Source organism: Strix aluco, chromosome 4, assembly GCF_031877795.1.
Source record: "Strix aluco isolate bStrAlu1 chromosome 4, bStrAlu1.hap1, whole genome shotgun sequence".
Taxonomy (NCBI): Eukaryota; Metazoa; Chordata; class Aves; order Strigiformes; family Strigidae; genus Strix; species Strix aluco.
Window position 1 is genome coordinate 47,777,505 of NC_133934.1, and position 17,009 is coordinate 47,794,513.

Sequence of the window (17,009 nt, forward strand, 5' to 3'; positions counted from 1 at the left end):
GTTCTTATCAAAGGCAGAAGGAAAATCTATTTCACCTTTCTCAAGCTGTTTTAATGGGTGTGCTAGATTTTGTCTAGCACGCATCTATGTACAGATGGAAATGTCCAACATCACTGATGTGACAAAGCATTTTACCCCATGGGTTTCTGCTTCTTACATTCATTGACATATTTGTGGAATTCCAAAGGCAGAGGGAAGGCACAAAAAGGTCACAAAACTGCAAGCCAAGGTAAACAGCCTGTCAGAGTATGTTTAGCAAACGACAGTGTAAACCACAGAAAAAATACAGAAAGGAGAAGAAAACTTATTCCTCTGGAAAATACATTTCCTTGTTGGAAAGGCATTGAAGTTTAGAGTCGCTTCTGTTGCTTCCCTGCTCTTTTCCAATGAATTGTCTTTGTTCAGACTGCTAATTCAATCCACGGTCCCAGGCACCTTAGGCCATGGGGAAGAGGAATACATGTTCTGCAGCAGGTATAACGGAAGACATTGTGGGTATCATGACTAAAGGCAAAAACGTCTTTCATCCCAGAAAAGGAGATTGGACTACCTCTTTGTCATAAATTGTACTTAAGTAGTATTTGAATAACGTATTGAACATAGATACACCACCAGAGCATTTCTTTAGTCGTTGTCAAAGAGGGTTGTGTTTGCTCCTTTTTACACTGCACAGAAAAGAAAGATTCTTTGTTTGGTTCAACGTGCAGTTTAACATTTTTTATTGCATTGCAGATGGAAAATAGCTTCTCAGTTCTTGGTTATTTATCCTAGTTTTCTTGCATTTCAAGTACAAGCTTCTCTTGAAGAGGAAATAATTTGGGTTGGCTGTGCTATTGTCCCTGCTGCTCTTTAGCCCTGTGACGTGAAGTTGCAGAATTATGTAGCACAATCTTGTAAATGCCTGAAGTATCTGAACGACTTTTGTTTTGCTACTTTTCACAGCAAGTTCAGACTTCAGTCCAGATGTGCAATGCAAGGAATTTTAGTTGCACAGAAGATTCTTTCGGCAGGCTCTTGCAGCACATTCAGCCTAGATAACTGACAGGAATAAAGTTACTGGCTAAAAATGTCATTATGTACAGGAAACATGTGAAGGACTTTTTCTGTTGATGTAGACAAAATTTCTAAAGATTCCACTTGCTGATGGTGAAATATCTATATTGTGCAGTGAGCTCCACCTACATCTGTGTTCAACAGTAAGAAACCAATAATTATATTTCCTATATTTGCTTATGAAAACAGAAATCTTCTACAACACCAGACTTGTTTGTTGAATATAAAAGAATGAGTAATCATTATAAACCATGCCGCATGTACTGTACCATGTTGAAATGAGAAAGTTCAATTGACTTATAAAATAAGTTTTAATAAATCCCTTAAGTAGTGATAATGGTAATTGTGCACACTGCAATGCGGTACTAGCAAGTGCTGTATATTGATTAGACTGCTTCCGGATTCATCACTTGGAAACAGGGGGATGTCTGATGACCAGAATGGTATTAGGGTGGGGGAAGAATGATTGAGAAACCTCTCAATCAAGGTAACATTGATAACACACTGAAAAATCAGAAATTATTTTGATTACAAATGACAACATATTTACAAATATCACATATAAAGATCAAGGAGGAAAGAACTGAATACAGAAGAAACACCCCAACAAACGGAATTATGTGGATCTGCCATGTGCATCAGGAAGCTGAATTTTATTTGGGTTTTTCAGCATACTTATTTCCCTCTATTTTACCTCTCAACTAATGGAATGAATTAGCATTTATTTTAAGGGTCTAGGATTTAAACTATGGAATTTGAGTTTCTCTTTTACTTCAGGGGTTCCTGGAGACCAAAAGGTGCAATAGAAAGTACTCTGAAAGTTATGTAGAAGCACTAACACCTATACTATGCCTGACCCCCCAGACATCTTAAGCCAAAGTCAATAAATGTAATGATTCTTATTCACTCTTTACAAATCTGAAAAGTAGATAATTATTTCATATTCTTAACTAAAAAAAAACCAAAAAAGGTTATCTTTAGAAACTTCATAAACTGATCTTAAAAAAAAAAAAAAAGATTCAGTGTTCAGAATCAATTTGATAAATGTGCTGAGCCCTGAAGTCTTAGTACAATTAATGTACACATTGCCTTTGTAATAAGTTGTATACCTGCTCATAAAGTAAAAACACTGGTGGACCAGTTAAAGGAATTAGTGTTTGAGGGGAAAAAAGATGGTGATAAAGTAATTAGTATCATAAGTTCAACAAAGATTTAAACCTGTGGTACATGGCAGTAATGGATTTTGAACACAGTTAATGAGCATATTCATTGCATTCATTTCTAATTAAGTGGAAAAAATACTGGTCCTTTAAATGGAGATAATAAATGTGCAAGTCAGTCTTGCACAAACATGCAACACAAGAATTTATTGCCTGCTGTCTAACTAGGGAACTGGGAATCATTATAAAGATTAGCTTTACTGAAAAAAAATCTAGAAAAAGCTTTAGTAGAAAATTTTTATGAGGTAATAATTTTCACATTAAATATTGCTTGGCATGTTTGGTAGAGTGTGTGTGCGTGTCTTCTAAAATATGAGTATTTTCTATCATCAGAAGTAGAGCTGTTTACACCCTTGAAAAGGATTCAATGCTATTTACCAATTTAGATTTGCATGAGATGTATTTAGTATATGACTACATGTGTAACAGAACATTAAAAATATCAGAAACTTTGAAACTTTCTCAGAGGTGTGTTATGCTTGTGCTTAGAATACAAATTGTGGTTTAAAAGTAAAATTGTGACTCGGAAAGCTGCAGCTGTGAACTTCCAAATGCTTGCCATGCTTTAACTGACGCACTCTCACCTTCCCAAAGCACTGAGCTGTGCTGCCGCTGGGGCTTGGAGGGTTTCAAGCTGCAGCAGGGGAAATCCAGCTGAAATGCTTAGTGTTTATTCTGTCAGTGGGCAGCCGGGGAGCTGACATGAAACAGGTTAAAACACTGAAACCAGGCGTACCATCTAGAGCAGTGGCTTTCAATGTTTTTATGACTTGGGAACCCCCTAAACATTTCCAGTGGAAGCAAGGACCTTGTGGGGCATGTTGAAGCTTATAGATGACAATTGACTGGCGTTTCTTAGTCACCTTTCATGGATCTATTTGAGGTTGTTCACAGATCCCCAGGGATACCCAGACCACATGTTAAAAACCAGTGAAACTAAATCAAACTCAATATGTTTCATTCTCTCAAAGCTCCCAACCCATATCTCTCTTGTTCGTATTACCAAAATATCAGGTTCTTTCTGACACACAGTATGTCTAGGTCTTTGCTCAACAAACGTCTCATTGGGATATGTATAAACTCTAAATGCGCTTCCAAGTTTCCCTACGCCACCTGAACCTTCAGGAGCTGGTATTTCAAGAGGGCAAGTTTTCCATGCCAGAAAGCTCCTGAACTTTCACTGGTGACATGCAGTATACTGCTAGTGATACTGCAGTACAAATTACTGTGCCATGCTTAGGCAATTTCAGTCTTTTTTCTTTGACTTTGTTCTGCCCTGTCCCACATGTTGTAATTGCTTTCCATAAAAGGAGCAAACAAAACCATACTCCTGGGTCTTTTCAAAATGCTAACTCTGCTTTTATTTTTTTAACTTGACTGCATGATTTTATTATGTATTTAAGCCAGTAGCAACTTGGAAGCTAAGTTTAAAATAGCTGGCTTTGGTAGCATACTTTTAGCATTTAAATTAAAAAAAAAAAAAATTGCAAATTGCTGAGTCAGTTTATTGATTAAAGCAGGAATTTTATAGAAATGTTATCAGTAAATAAACATTTTATTTTCTTTTCTGTTCAGGTATGACTTTGTAGAAGTTGAAGAGCCTAGTGATGGCACTGTTTTAGGGCGCTGGTGTGGTTCCAGTAGTGTGCCAAGCAGACAAATCTCCAAAGGAAACCAGATCAGAATAAGATTTGTGTCTGATGAATATTTTCCTTCTGAACCTGGATTCTGCATCCATTATACACTTCTTATGCCAGTAAGTAACATGTTTCAGATTGGAGCATTTCAGGAAGACAAAATCTTTGAAGTGGTAGCTCAAAATAATCTTTTAATAGTTTAGGATTAATTATGGTTTATTTCTTAATAATAATAATAATAAATCTGTCTTCCAGAATTGTACATTTTGTTCCTGTTTTTTAACTAACTGAGTGTTCTTGTGGTGGTTCTTGGATGGCTTTGGACTGGGAAGTTGTGGGCTCAGTTGTTTGTGTGGAAACTTCAATAAAATGTTTGCATTCCTAATACAGTACAGTCGCAAACCCCCTTTTTTTTCTAGTTTTGAAAAGAAAAATCAGCATATGAATCAGCTGTGTGGCATTGAAAGAGCATCAAGAAGTTAAAAGATTGAAGAAATTAATGTTTTTAATAGTCAGCTGCTATTAGACATACACAGCCAAATGATTATATCTAGTTCAAAACCAGAAATGTCCTTATGCTTCTTGACTGTTTTATTATAGTGACAAAGCAGACAATGCATAGTACTCATTTTCTACTGCATTTTCCCTGGAAACTGTACTTTAGACTTCTCTTGAGTGTTTTTTAATGCTTGTAAATTGCAGATATTAAACAATAGTCATTGTCTAAAATGTGACTATTTTCACTGTCAACAGATTTCTGTTACCTTTTTTCATCAAATGAAAGATCTGTGATAGCAAAACAATAAAATAGCAAAGATCTGTGATAGCAAAACAAAAAAAATAGATTTTTAAGGATGAGATGTTCTGAAACATTAGAGTGGAGCAGAACAAGGGTTGACTTGATTTAGAATAGGTATTCCATATTAAAGAGAGTAAGGAGTACTTTTGTTAAATTCCTCATAATTCACTTTGTGAATCTCTGAAGTAGTTCTGTGGTCTGTGGTATTTTGTTGGTGGAAAATATCTGCAAGCTCAATAAAAAATTGATCAAAAGAATCCATGTTGTAACCCCACTGACACACACTTCACTCAAAATGCATTTGGCTTGCTTATTGCTTTTGCCATTTTTGCCTCTTCTCCCCGTGTGCAAAACTTCAGTAACTGAAAAGCAAAGAACAATTCCATGTATCTTTTCAACAATACATAATCTTCTACATAATACATTTAGCATAGTGATGATGATGTCAGTGAAGTGTAGTAGTGTGTATGTACACACATATATATATGTATGTTATTTTCTGTAGTTTTCCTGTAAGTATTTTTAAATATTTAGGCCTAACTAAGAACTATTCCTAAAGCAATTAAAAGTTTGATCTGAATATTTGACTCTCTTGTGAGTTAGACCCTTTTGTTAGTACAATAGTGTGACCTAATAACGATGAATTTTGAAATTAAATAAAATGTCAATCAGTCTCCAAACCAACTTGAAATATGGCCAGGTTTAAACTTTTGTACACCCGAGGGCAGAATGTAATAAGTATGTTTACTTTTAGAAAATGGTAAAAGAAAATCCCTAAATAGATGTATTTGTGGGCTGATGCCAAATTTCGTTGTTGCAGCTCTAGTATTACATCCTACCTGCTACATATCTATCTGACTTACGTATGATCCAATTTCTGTGGAATGAATTAAACAAAGGCACCTAAAAATATCAGAGTGTATGTATAATTATCTTTATGCCATGCTGTACAAATGGACTGTTTTTTCCCTGACATTTGATGGGGAAAACTGGTTATAAATTTAAGTTATCAACACTTGAAAAACAACTCTCTAATCTTCAAAATATTTACATCACTTATTCAATAGACAAAAACAGAGTTGACATCATAGGATGCCTTTTTAGTTCCCTGTTTTTCTCCATTAACAAAGCTCATATGGCATAAGAAGTATACATACAGAGTGTTTTAGAAACCAAGTATGTTATCTCTCACATATGGAATTCAGAACTAGCCCCAGAATGTGCAGCATAACAACTACTCATTGGTTTGTGAGTATTAATTTCCAAACCTCTCTTTAAAAGGGCTGTGACCTTTTTCATCAAAAATTATGTCTTAATAAGCCATGCAAAATACAATTTCACATTTCAGACTGCAGACTGTAAATGAAATCTGTATTGCTGAGTTTCAGGATTAGACCTGTTTCTTGTACCTAAAGCAATTGAAAACTGATGCAAAAAAAAAAAGTGTTGTTCTTTAAAACTATAATGCTATCTCACACAACATTTCAAAAGAAATGAAAATTTACAGCCTCCCCTCCCACCTCTCCACAAAAAAGATGTCAGCTATAGGAATGGGTGTAAATTTTAAATAATTCTTGCAGAAACATAACTGATTCACTTAGTGATTCACTTCAATGAATTGGTCCTAAACAGTTAAAAATTTTTTTTTTCCCTAATTTTTTTACAAGAGGGGGAGGGGGAGATGCCTGGTAGACTAGCAATGAGAGATTGTTTGGGGAGAAATGAAGCAAAACTGAAATAAAACAGTGCAAGCTTGTTTCTGTATTTGGAGGCCACACACAGAGAGGGGGACTGGACACATTTTCAGGTCTTCTAAAGAGCAAGAGAAATGGCTTTGTTTAAATCTGCTGTAATTTATCGTGTATATATATTTTTTACTTTGTATATTATATTTCAAACCAACTTTTCACATGATGAATAAGTCAGGGGAGAATGGCTATTGATCTGATTACTTCTAAGATTTAGTCACTCAGAAGGACTCACAGCAGTTCCAATGTCAATAGATGCAACATAATTTTTTAGAAAGGTTTGCCATAGGATTGTAAGGCACTGTATAAAAGCAGTGCACGTACTGTACACAAGCAGAATGCTCCGTGAGAAAAACATGAAGCTTTTCATCAGATTCTAGCTAATTACAGTTTAATAATTTGAATTTCTTCCATTTTAAATTGTGTACCCTGGATACATCTAGAACATTCTTTAATTCTGGTCTAACCCCACCTTCCTTTCCTCTGTTCTATAGTTGCAAGTTAATTTTGTCTGCAATATGATAAAGTGAAAGGAAGTGTTGAAAAAGCTTATTCTTACTAAGAAAATGTAGTTTGTGTTATTTCAAAATTATTATGCTACTTTCAGCACAGCTGTTATTCTTAGTCACTCTTTTCATGCTCTGCCCTGTCACTTAGTCTGTGCTTACTGGTGAGCTGCTTTATTCACTAAGGGCTGCTTAGCGGTTGTTCTGCATTTTGACTGTTCAGCTATGCATTTATTAAAAGTCCTGGTTTTGGCAGCACTATACCACCTAAACCCTCCTAGAACTTTATTGCAAAAACAATCCATATTTCATTTCTTTTCCCCTTCTTCTTACTTTCCCCCAGTTACAGCTCTAATCCATATAGTAGCCACATGCAATTGAGAGAAACCTTATAAATGCTTATAATATATGTTTGGGCTTCAGTCTTCCTAGTGACTTGTTTAGTTTAAATTATGTCAGTTACAAGTTTGGCAGAGAAAACTTGATGTAATAAAGTCCATTGTTACTTGGGGAGTGGGTGAATGGGATACTTGATGCCTGAGGTGCCATTAAGGAATGCATGACTGATTGCCAAAGTAGTTATTAATTATTCAGGGCACTCAGAACAAAGCAGCTCCAGTTAAAGTTGAAGCTGGGGGTGACTGTATTCCCCTTCTTTTTTGGCATATGGTAGCATGTCATTTGTCATCAAAGATCATGCCAAAGATCTTTGCAAAGAACAGACTTAACCCTCTTCTATGCAAGTAAAGATGAAGAGGAAAATCCAAGAAGTTGCATAAAGACTGACCTGGTTTAAAAGTGATGTGGCAGGTGTTTTGTGATTTTGGTGCAGTACATGTATGGCTACCTGGATTTCAATCCAAGAGGGGTTTGTGGTTTGTTTTTTTTTTGATGCAGAGATGCTGTTAGTAGTACTCTTGCTATTAACACTAATGAAGATTAAATTTGATACTGTGCAGATAATCTGTTCAGGGCTATCTAATAATTGTTCCTTTATTTCACCCAAATTGCTCTTTTAGGTTTGAGCATATTAATTTTGTTTGTGGAACCTTTTTAATTGAGCTTTTTTAATGGAAAAGACAAATAAAATTTAAATACTAATAGAAGTGCATACTAACAGAACAGAGAAAGGAAAGCTCTTACCTAACGTTCCCTTCCTTTCAAAAGTCCACAGATTTCACAGATATCAGGTGTGTATCTCACATGTCAGTACCAAAGCCCGAGAGGCTTAACTCTGGCTGGAATCGCTAAAAATCCATCCAGAAACATCATAAAGGACATTACTGATCTCCTAAACAAAGGTTTTTCTACACTGTCTTAAGAAGTAATTAAAAGATTTTGGAAATAATACAATTTCGGGGTTGTTTAAGCCAAGGTGGTTTGAAGCAGTAGGAGAGCGTACAAGTGTTATTTAGCACTTTGCAATGCTACATGAAGTGAAAAAGGACTGTGAAAATCCTTCATATGATGGGAAGGACTCTTAAATGAAACTTCAGAGTTTCCAGTGATTAGGTATAGTGAAACCTAAGCCTGGATAAATCAAAAAACTACTAAAGATGCTCCAGCTTGCAGATTCAAGCATTCAAATTTTTTTTGTGTGGCAAAAAGTAAATTGTAAATCAGAGAGGTTTTTGGACTAATTCTTTCCTTGAAGAATTCATTTTGCATTAAATTTGTGCTTGAGGTCTAAGGAGAAATTCCTTTAAAATTTCTTAAATGAGACCTATCACCCCAAAATACATAGATAGGAGCGACATGCTTCAGGTTAATCAAAAAACTACAAAAAGTACAAAACTGAGGATGGCTGTTATCCATGGGACTACAATGAGAGGAGAAGCAGAAAGAATCTCTGAAGGATATTTCCTAATAAAATCAAAACATCTTGTTTTCCTGTGACCATATCTCATTCTGTCACTTAGACATCATAGAAAATTTTAAAATCTGTGTTTCTGAAGTAGCCTCACAGAGAGACGGGGTTAGAAATGAATCTAGCAAAATTGTGGGCCTGTGCAGAAGTCCGTGGAAGTGTGTCCTTGACCCGCACAACCTGGGAGGTCAGTGTGGATTTCCTCTGAAGAGACACATTTTGAACCAAACTGGTTGTCATTTAGTTCTTAAAAGGAATGAATATGCATATATGATAGCAAGGTTTGTACTCTGAAGGGCTAGGTTCCTTTCCCTCTGACCAAAATTTGCATGTAGTTTCTCATGTAGTATATACCATTTCTTTTGTATTTTCCTGATAGTTTTACAGTGGCTCAGGCTGAAACGAATCAGAAATCATTTCACTGACTATGTAGGAAGTAGTAATTTTGTCTTCTTGGATAGACTTTATTTTTACAAATTCATTGTATATTTGACTAAGATTTTAATTGATTTTGGAAGTTTATTGTATATCCCACCCCGTTTCACTGTGGCAAAAGATATAAAAAATCAGCTGATTTTATTTCTAAATAAGTAACAATAATTTCAAAATTAAACACAATTATGTTACCACACCTCAAATATCATGCCTTGTTTTTTCTATTCAACAACTTCAGTAGAATTTCTTCCTGAAAAGTTCAGGAGTGTTCAACAAGTAACATAACTGATACTGGTTATGGAGCATTCACGTAAGTCTTAAACTGTATTTTTGAAAGACAGTATTGAGGGGAAATAAAAAGTGAGGTAGAGAAGAGCTTGTGGAAACAGCTCTCCTTTTAGTCATCAATAGCATTATGTCCAAGTTAGATCACTCTGGCAACCTGTTTCAAGCAGAAATTATTGCCATAAACAAGAGATGGGGTACTGCAACTGTCAAGAAAAAGCAGACAGCCCCTTTTGCTCCTTTTCCCAAATGATGTCTTTGATCACACATTAACCCTCTATTCCCACATAAAAGCAGTTAGTAGGATGATTCAGTGCAAACAATGTTTAACCTCTTTAAATACCCTAAAAAGTAAAAAAGTTTAGAAAACATATTGGAAAAGTATTTCAAATATATGAGACAATTTCTTTTCTTTAATTTCTGTAAATAAGTAAAAGCTTCTCTTAGGTTTCTATTTATTAATAAGCATTGTGTTGTCAGGGACTTTTTTATTATTTGGAAGCTTTATTAGTGTGTCTCAGCATTTTCATTGGAAGTTTATGCGTATTTATTTAATTTGAAAATTAGTATTACTATTACATGGTCTATCATTTATTCTTAGTGTTCTGAAACAAATTCTGCATGTATAAGTTTTAACGTGCGCTCGGTTGTTTACAAAAAATCTACAAAAGTTAAAGATAGAAGAGTGGTTTTGTCTTGAGCAATTTAAAAAGTCTCTTGCAATGTCATGACTCTGGGAGTGGTCTCGCTGCTGTATGTGGGATCTTAAGTAACATTATTTCTGTTTGGGAACAATCTGAAAGAAGTATATTTTGCCAACTGATGAGAAAATAAAAAAAGAAAAAAAAAATGTGTACAAATCCAGGAAAGACAGTAATGTGGAAAATCCAATCTGCAGTAATGATGCAAGGAATAGAATACATGGTACATGAGGAAAGTGGACTGGGGTGAATTACCAGCCTTGTGGATTACCACAGCAGTTACCTTGGGTGTTACTTTTTTCATTCAACTTGACTTAATAGACACTAAAATTTACACCTGCTGATAAGCAGGGAACACATCACCTAATGAAAACAACTTTCAACCGTTACATTTTAATATTGTAGTCCTGAGTATATTCTGGGAGTCCTCATTATGATAGTGCGTCATTATTGTAAAACACAAATATCAAAACTCAAGATTTAAAAATAAGTATGTCTTTTATTGCATTTTGACATCAGAGTTTGCAGGACATTTCAAATTGTGAGTTTTTTACTTAATGAAATGGCTACCATTATACTAACTGATAAAATTTTTTCAAGTAGTATTTGAGTCTTTTTGGTTTGGTTTCTTTCATTACGTTCCCTCAAGGAGGACTGAGTTAGGTCTAATCAGTGTAATTACACAGAAGAAATTAATAAAAGAATAATACTGCCACTCTGTAGCAACTCTAAATATTAGCCTAAAATGTTATTCTCTACTTGTACCAACTGATCTTCAGAGAGATTCTCTCTTGCTTCTCAAAATCTCACTTCTAAAATGGTTCTTTATAAATGAATGAGGATCAGATCAAGCTGGTTAGTCTTTATCTGTCAGTACCACTACAGTAAAGCATTTAATGTGTTATGTATATTGGCATGTGAATTTGAAAATTTATTACTCAACAGGTCATGTCAAGTTTCTAAGCCTTTCCAATTGCCTTCCCAGTTTCCCAAGTGTCAGGCTGCCTTGAAACAAACACAAGGTTCTCTAGCCCAGGAGCCTGCAACCAGTGGTGTTCATAAATGGATGGCAGGGAGCACTGGGAGGAGGTCAAACAGATGTGATTCTTCACCCCTCCTGAACTCGCCCACTTACCAGCTACTTTCTGCAGGAGGGGGATTCCCTGAGCCTGTGTGCTTTGTCTATTTAGTAATCTGTAACAGATGTTCCTTGCAAATAATTGTCCATGTACCCCTTGAACCCAGGTAAACTTCATGCCTTCACAACATCCTTTGCTCTAATCAGATTGTATAGGCACCTCACAGAAGACAAACTTCAAACTCCTTTACTTTAGAGGGATATATATATATATATATATATATATAAACGTGTCACTCTTAAACTGTAAACTCACTGATCTCATGTAATTGGAGCTGTTGGATGCTACCTCAACATAAATATTCTATAATGATGTTCAAATGTTCCTTTAGTCTTTTAAAATTATTCTGTAGTTATGGTTCAAATTTATTTGTTCGCTCTTATAGGTCACATCCATTCTGAAGAGTGCAATGTTTCAGTTATTTGTCTGTGACTTTTTTTATTTAAACCTTTACTAAATGTTATATAAGCTACTTTTCACTTATATGTTTGCTTAAAAAAAACCCCAAACCACCCCCCCACCCCCAAAAAACAACCAAACAAAAAAACCCCACAAAACAAAACCCAAACCACCACCAAACAAAAAAAAAACCCCTCCAACACCACCTTCCTGTTCTCCCAGGTCCCTTTAGCTCTACTGGGGTGGCCTGTTGTTTTTTAGCTACCTTTATTTTTTATGTTTTAAGTATTACATAATTGTCTAGTTGACTATCCCTTTTCCAATTTCCAGGATCAACATGTTATTCACAGCTTTTTGAGAAAGCATGCTGGTGGCTTCTCTACAAATTCCAAAGCAAAGTGACTCTGTCCTATGTTCAAAGTAATCCCCTGTGTAACTGGCACAGTCCTAAATTTTTTGTGCTTTCAAATACTGAGACGTTGTGTCTGACATGCTTGCTAGTGGAAAAAAAGGTAAGCAAATATATATTTGATACTAGGTTGCAGGCAGCACCATAATTTTCAATTATGCTGTTTTAGCTACATTCATGTCATGTCCCTATCCATTATTAATATCTTAGTCATGCTGCAGTCCTATCCCTTACCTCACCCCAAAGAAACAGGCAGTAACTAATTAGAGTGGTGTGTACTGTGCTAATTTTTCTTGCCATAATTCTGGTAGAAAAAGGTGAAAACAGGAACGAAAGGAAAGAATTTGGGACAGAACAGACATAATCAGTGCAACTTGTCTAATTTTTTAACATATGGTCCAGATCTGAAAGGCTCTTAGGAACATCAGAACTGCATGGAAAAAAATGGAATGATGGGTGCAGCTCCAGACATTTGAGATCAAATCAGCTGCAGAGCAGCTTCTGTAGATGACTGACTGCACTGTCTAACTCCACAGACTAGTGGAAGCACCTCTTTAAATTCAGGAGAAAAAATTCTTGACAGAGTAATAACACTGTATTGTAGCTTCAGGGTAAGAGTTTGCTTGTGGAAAGATTAATGTGGGGTATTGGTAGTGGTGTTAAGAGAAATCCTTTTGTTTCTAAAAAGGGATAGATAATAAGCACTATGGGAATACCAAAACTTGCACCTGTCTTGTCTTTGTGGTACCTGGCCTCTGGTGTTACAGATGGGGATTATGAGCTGTCAGTTGTTAGCTTCTCATAAGTACTCAAAACTTTTTTAATGATGATGATGAAAGGTTTGGCTGAAGAAGCCAGGATTTTTGTTGAAAAGTTTTCAGTTACATCTGTTCTTTCAATTATCTCTGGCTAGGGTGGTGGAGAAGGAATTCAGAAGAGTTGCTTCCATGTTTGCTCCTGATAGCTGGTGCATGTTGTCAAAGAACTGTAATTGTTTAAAAAAAGAAAACTAAATTAACAAAACCTTGCATGTGAAAGTGGAGGGCAATTTGTTTGGCAAAAGACATTTCCAGAGGCAGAGTACTCGGGCTGTTTGAGTATTCATTTCACTCTGCTTTTGAGCTATGAAATAAATCGTAGGAAGAAAAATATTAAGAATCATTTAGGAGAACTAAAATGCTGGGCTTCAAATTGAAGGCAGTGATTTAGTGCATGAAAGACCAGTTTCAAAGGCACTTGAAAAGTGGAGGTGTGAAGGCAGATGGCACAGCCTTTGGAAGAAAGTTTGCATGTAATCCTACAGACACTGAAGTTGGTGGTTCCTGACAGCCCTTCCCTTTCAGCTGCAAAAGGATTCCTTAGGGGAACTCCATACTAACTCTACCCTGACACCACATACAACAGTTCTCGGATCTCATCTGAGTAAGTCTGTTAGGTGGTATGGGGAATTTCAGTGTAGTGGTGTAGATAATGAAATCATTTGACACTTTATTGTCCCATATGTAGCCCTGGTGTCTTTTGGTAGCACTTAAGTTTCTCAGTAGACATCTCTTGTTCTAGATGTTCTTCTAACAGTGTGATAAATACCCTTTAAACAGCATTACTGTCTTTAACAAGACAGATGCTGTGCTAAGGTCATTTTGTTAGAAATCAGTATCCTCATGGTTTTGTGAATAGTTGGCATAGTAAAGATAGTTTCTTAAATTTGAATTTTCACTTTTTATTTTCAGTATTTTTCTTTATTATGCCTGCATGTGAATATAAAAAGGTCACTATTTTTGAAACTTCAAAACATCTAAAATCTAAAATTGTTTTGTAGACAAATTTTGCTAACTCGGTGCAACTGACCCTGAATTTACCTGCTGGCTGACATGACCAAAATAACTAGGTAGCCAAGGAGTAAGATAACTAAGTTGAGCCAAATTGTCAAAGTCACTCAGTCATCATCTGTGTTTCTTGGGGGAAAGGGCCAAATGCCAAATCGTTTTTAACTTGATAACTGGCAGGACAGTGAGCCACATATATGTAGGCTTTTAATACGTAAGCTGTTAATAGGGTTGCCCTTGCTTATCTTCTGAAAATCACTCTGATCTTCTGAACTCTTCTGACTTATGTGTGCATATTTGTCTTTGGGCTTTTCAATGTGAGGTGTTCTGGGTAATCAAAAGTTAATAATAAAATACTTCCCATTCTTGAGTCATCTGTGTAATGCCTTGTTGGCTTGTAATTCTTGTCTTTTAGTCAAAGTAAATTCTGTAATTGATCTCTTCTTGTTTGCGCTCCATAAATATATATAACTTTAAATACTGTATTTACTTTTTTTTGATTGCCTTTCTGCTTAAGAAAGTCATAGGCACCTTTCATGTAGAAAAAACCCTTGTGATTGGGTGCCTAAAATAGCAGTACATCTTTTGATGCACCATAAATGTAGAATTAAGGTTCATAAGAGTGTCTTGAAACTGTTTGCTGATATAAAACACTTCAGAGTACAGCCTAGCTTTTCATCAAAAAATCAAAGATAAATGGTCAAGTCAACAGTGTAAAGACAAATGAAAAATTGTCAGAGTTTTTCAATTATGTTCCAAATTGTCGTTAAGAATAAAAAAAAATAATTACTTTTACAGCTAGGTATTTACATGGATGAAAGACAATATAAAATTTGGAAGTAATTTACTACTTTGCTAACAAAACATATCTAAAAATATTAGAACTTAAGGAAAAAACCTGCACATCTTTGATGTGATAGAGGTGATCAGATGGAATGTCTGGTATTTTGCAAATGTGAGACAGGTGAACCTGAATCCTGTGCAAAGCCCACTGTATGGAGGTGAAGCACAAGTGCAGGTCTTTGGGCAGCTGTCAACCCCACAGAAGCCTTCTGCTCTGCCGTAGTGAACCGAACTGTTCTGGTTACATAGTGCAGAGCCAGTGCTATATTCCTACTTAAGTTAAAGCCTAAGAACACCTTTGAGGTAATGTCATGACTGAAGAGCAAAGTAAAATCAGCTGTTACTTTTGCAAGCTACTAGCAGGTATCTCTATGTAGTTCAGGAATTTATACATTTTCTTAGTTTCTCTTCTTCTGTTTAGTCTTAATTTTAACTCCTAATGTTTGAATGTAACAGTGTTAGTAAATAGTGAGGGGGTTTTGCAGTTGTTCCTTTAGATAATAGGTACGCTTCCATGGACTTTTGTGATCATTTTCCGAGACTGTGGTTGCTGTCCATTGTTTTATATTGTTGTATATTTTGTCACTTATTGACTCCTTTTCTATGAACTATGTATCTCTTACTAGTACATCTAATATTTTTAAAAACTACATTGGGAAGGCACTACTTTAAATTGGAAAAGAGAGTTGCTATGCTGTTATAGAAGAAAAAAAAAATCAGAAAATTTACATGATAAGGTTTGATATTTTATTACCTGAAACTGCTTACAGATTCTAGGGGAATTTGGAAAATCAATAAATTAAAAGCTGCCCAAGTGTGAACAGAACCAACTTTTTTCTGCAGGCTGTTTAATTTTAAAAACAATTACGTGAGCCTAAGGAGTGTCATTAAGCAAGCCGTACAAAGCTATAATTTACAAAGCTAGTGCCACACAAAAATGCCAGTGGATAATGTATAGATAGGGACTGGACTAAATTTTGTGGTTAATACTTGGAAGAGTGGCAAAATACTAAGGTGATGTCATCATAAAAATCTGAAACCAGAGGAAAATAATTTTAGCAACAGAGTTTTAAGAGAAAAAAAATTTCCATCTTTATTTTTCTTTAAATATAATTCCTTAATAAAGTGTGAGAATATACTTACTTATGAAGGATTCCACACTGTTCTTTCTTTAATTAAATACTTACAAAAAATAATCTCCTAATATGAAGCAATTAGAGAATCCCCAAAGAGAACCAGGAAGAAACACATCTTGCACAGGGCACACCTGGGTATATTGTACCCTGCTCTGTCACATAGTGTTCTGTCTCCAGTAACAGTCTGTCATAGGCCATGGCTTCCTTGCAGTCAGGCACTTGTACCTTCCACTGATATTTTTTGCTGCAGGAAAAGGATGGCAGCTGTTTTCTGTTTTCTGATGTGTGTTGAGGTTTAGAGGAGAAAGAGAAAATAATAGTCAGGTTACCTGAGGGGTAGTAACTGGCAATAGTTATAGTGCCAAACTGTCATGGTTGAATCATTCTGTTTGCAAATGGTATTCCTGTGGTTTTTGTCAGTAGAATAATTGTATTTTAAAGTTATTCTAACAATGCATCAACTTGAATTTATTATTGCATGTAATTTCAATGTTCATTTCTATTTATATAGTGAAAAGCACACTATTGAAAGTGCAATAATAGATAATGTTATACTTTCCAATTTATAGACTTCTTGAAATCTTTGGATGTTCTGATTCTAGTTCTTCCTTGCATACAGACAGTGGGACTGGTGACAGATTTTTAAACAAGCAGTTACCATTGCCTTCAACAGGAAATATTAGGTATTGGAGTCTGAAAAACAATGACCACATCATCAAAAAAATGGCCACGTTATCCAAGTTTAAGCAGATTATTGGTTTTTAAAATATATTTATAAATTAATTGGCAAATAATTGTTTCTCTATGTGCATTTATTACACTGAGAATAATGTTCTGCCCAGTGAGATCTTATTTCACAGTTGCTACCTATTCCTCTAATTTTCAAACTGAGTGAATTATATACCATGGACCAGTTTCAGCAATGAAGTAAAGACTGCCTGGAAGAATTTAACTTTGATGGTAATTGGGTTAAAAGTAGTATTGATGTTATCATTCCGAGATCAAA

At 35.4% G+C, this 17,009-nt stretch overlaps 1 protein-coding gene across 1 annotated transcript in view; it reads left to right on the plus strand.

Moving 5' to 3' along the window:
* The window catches only part of PDGFC (platelet derived growth factor C), a 135,267-nt gene that overhangs the window by 93,637 nt on the left and 24,621 nt on the right, over positions 1–17,009 (plus strand). The window contains exon 3 of the mRNA XM_074821413.1: positions 3,849–4,029. Coding sequence (XP_074677514.1) covers positions 3,849–4,029 — 181 coding nt within the window. The remainder of the gene's footprint in view (positions 1–3,848; positions 4,030–17,009) is intronic.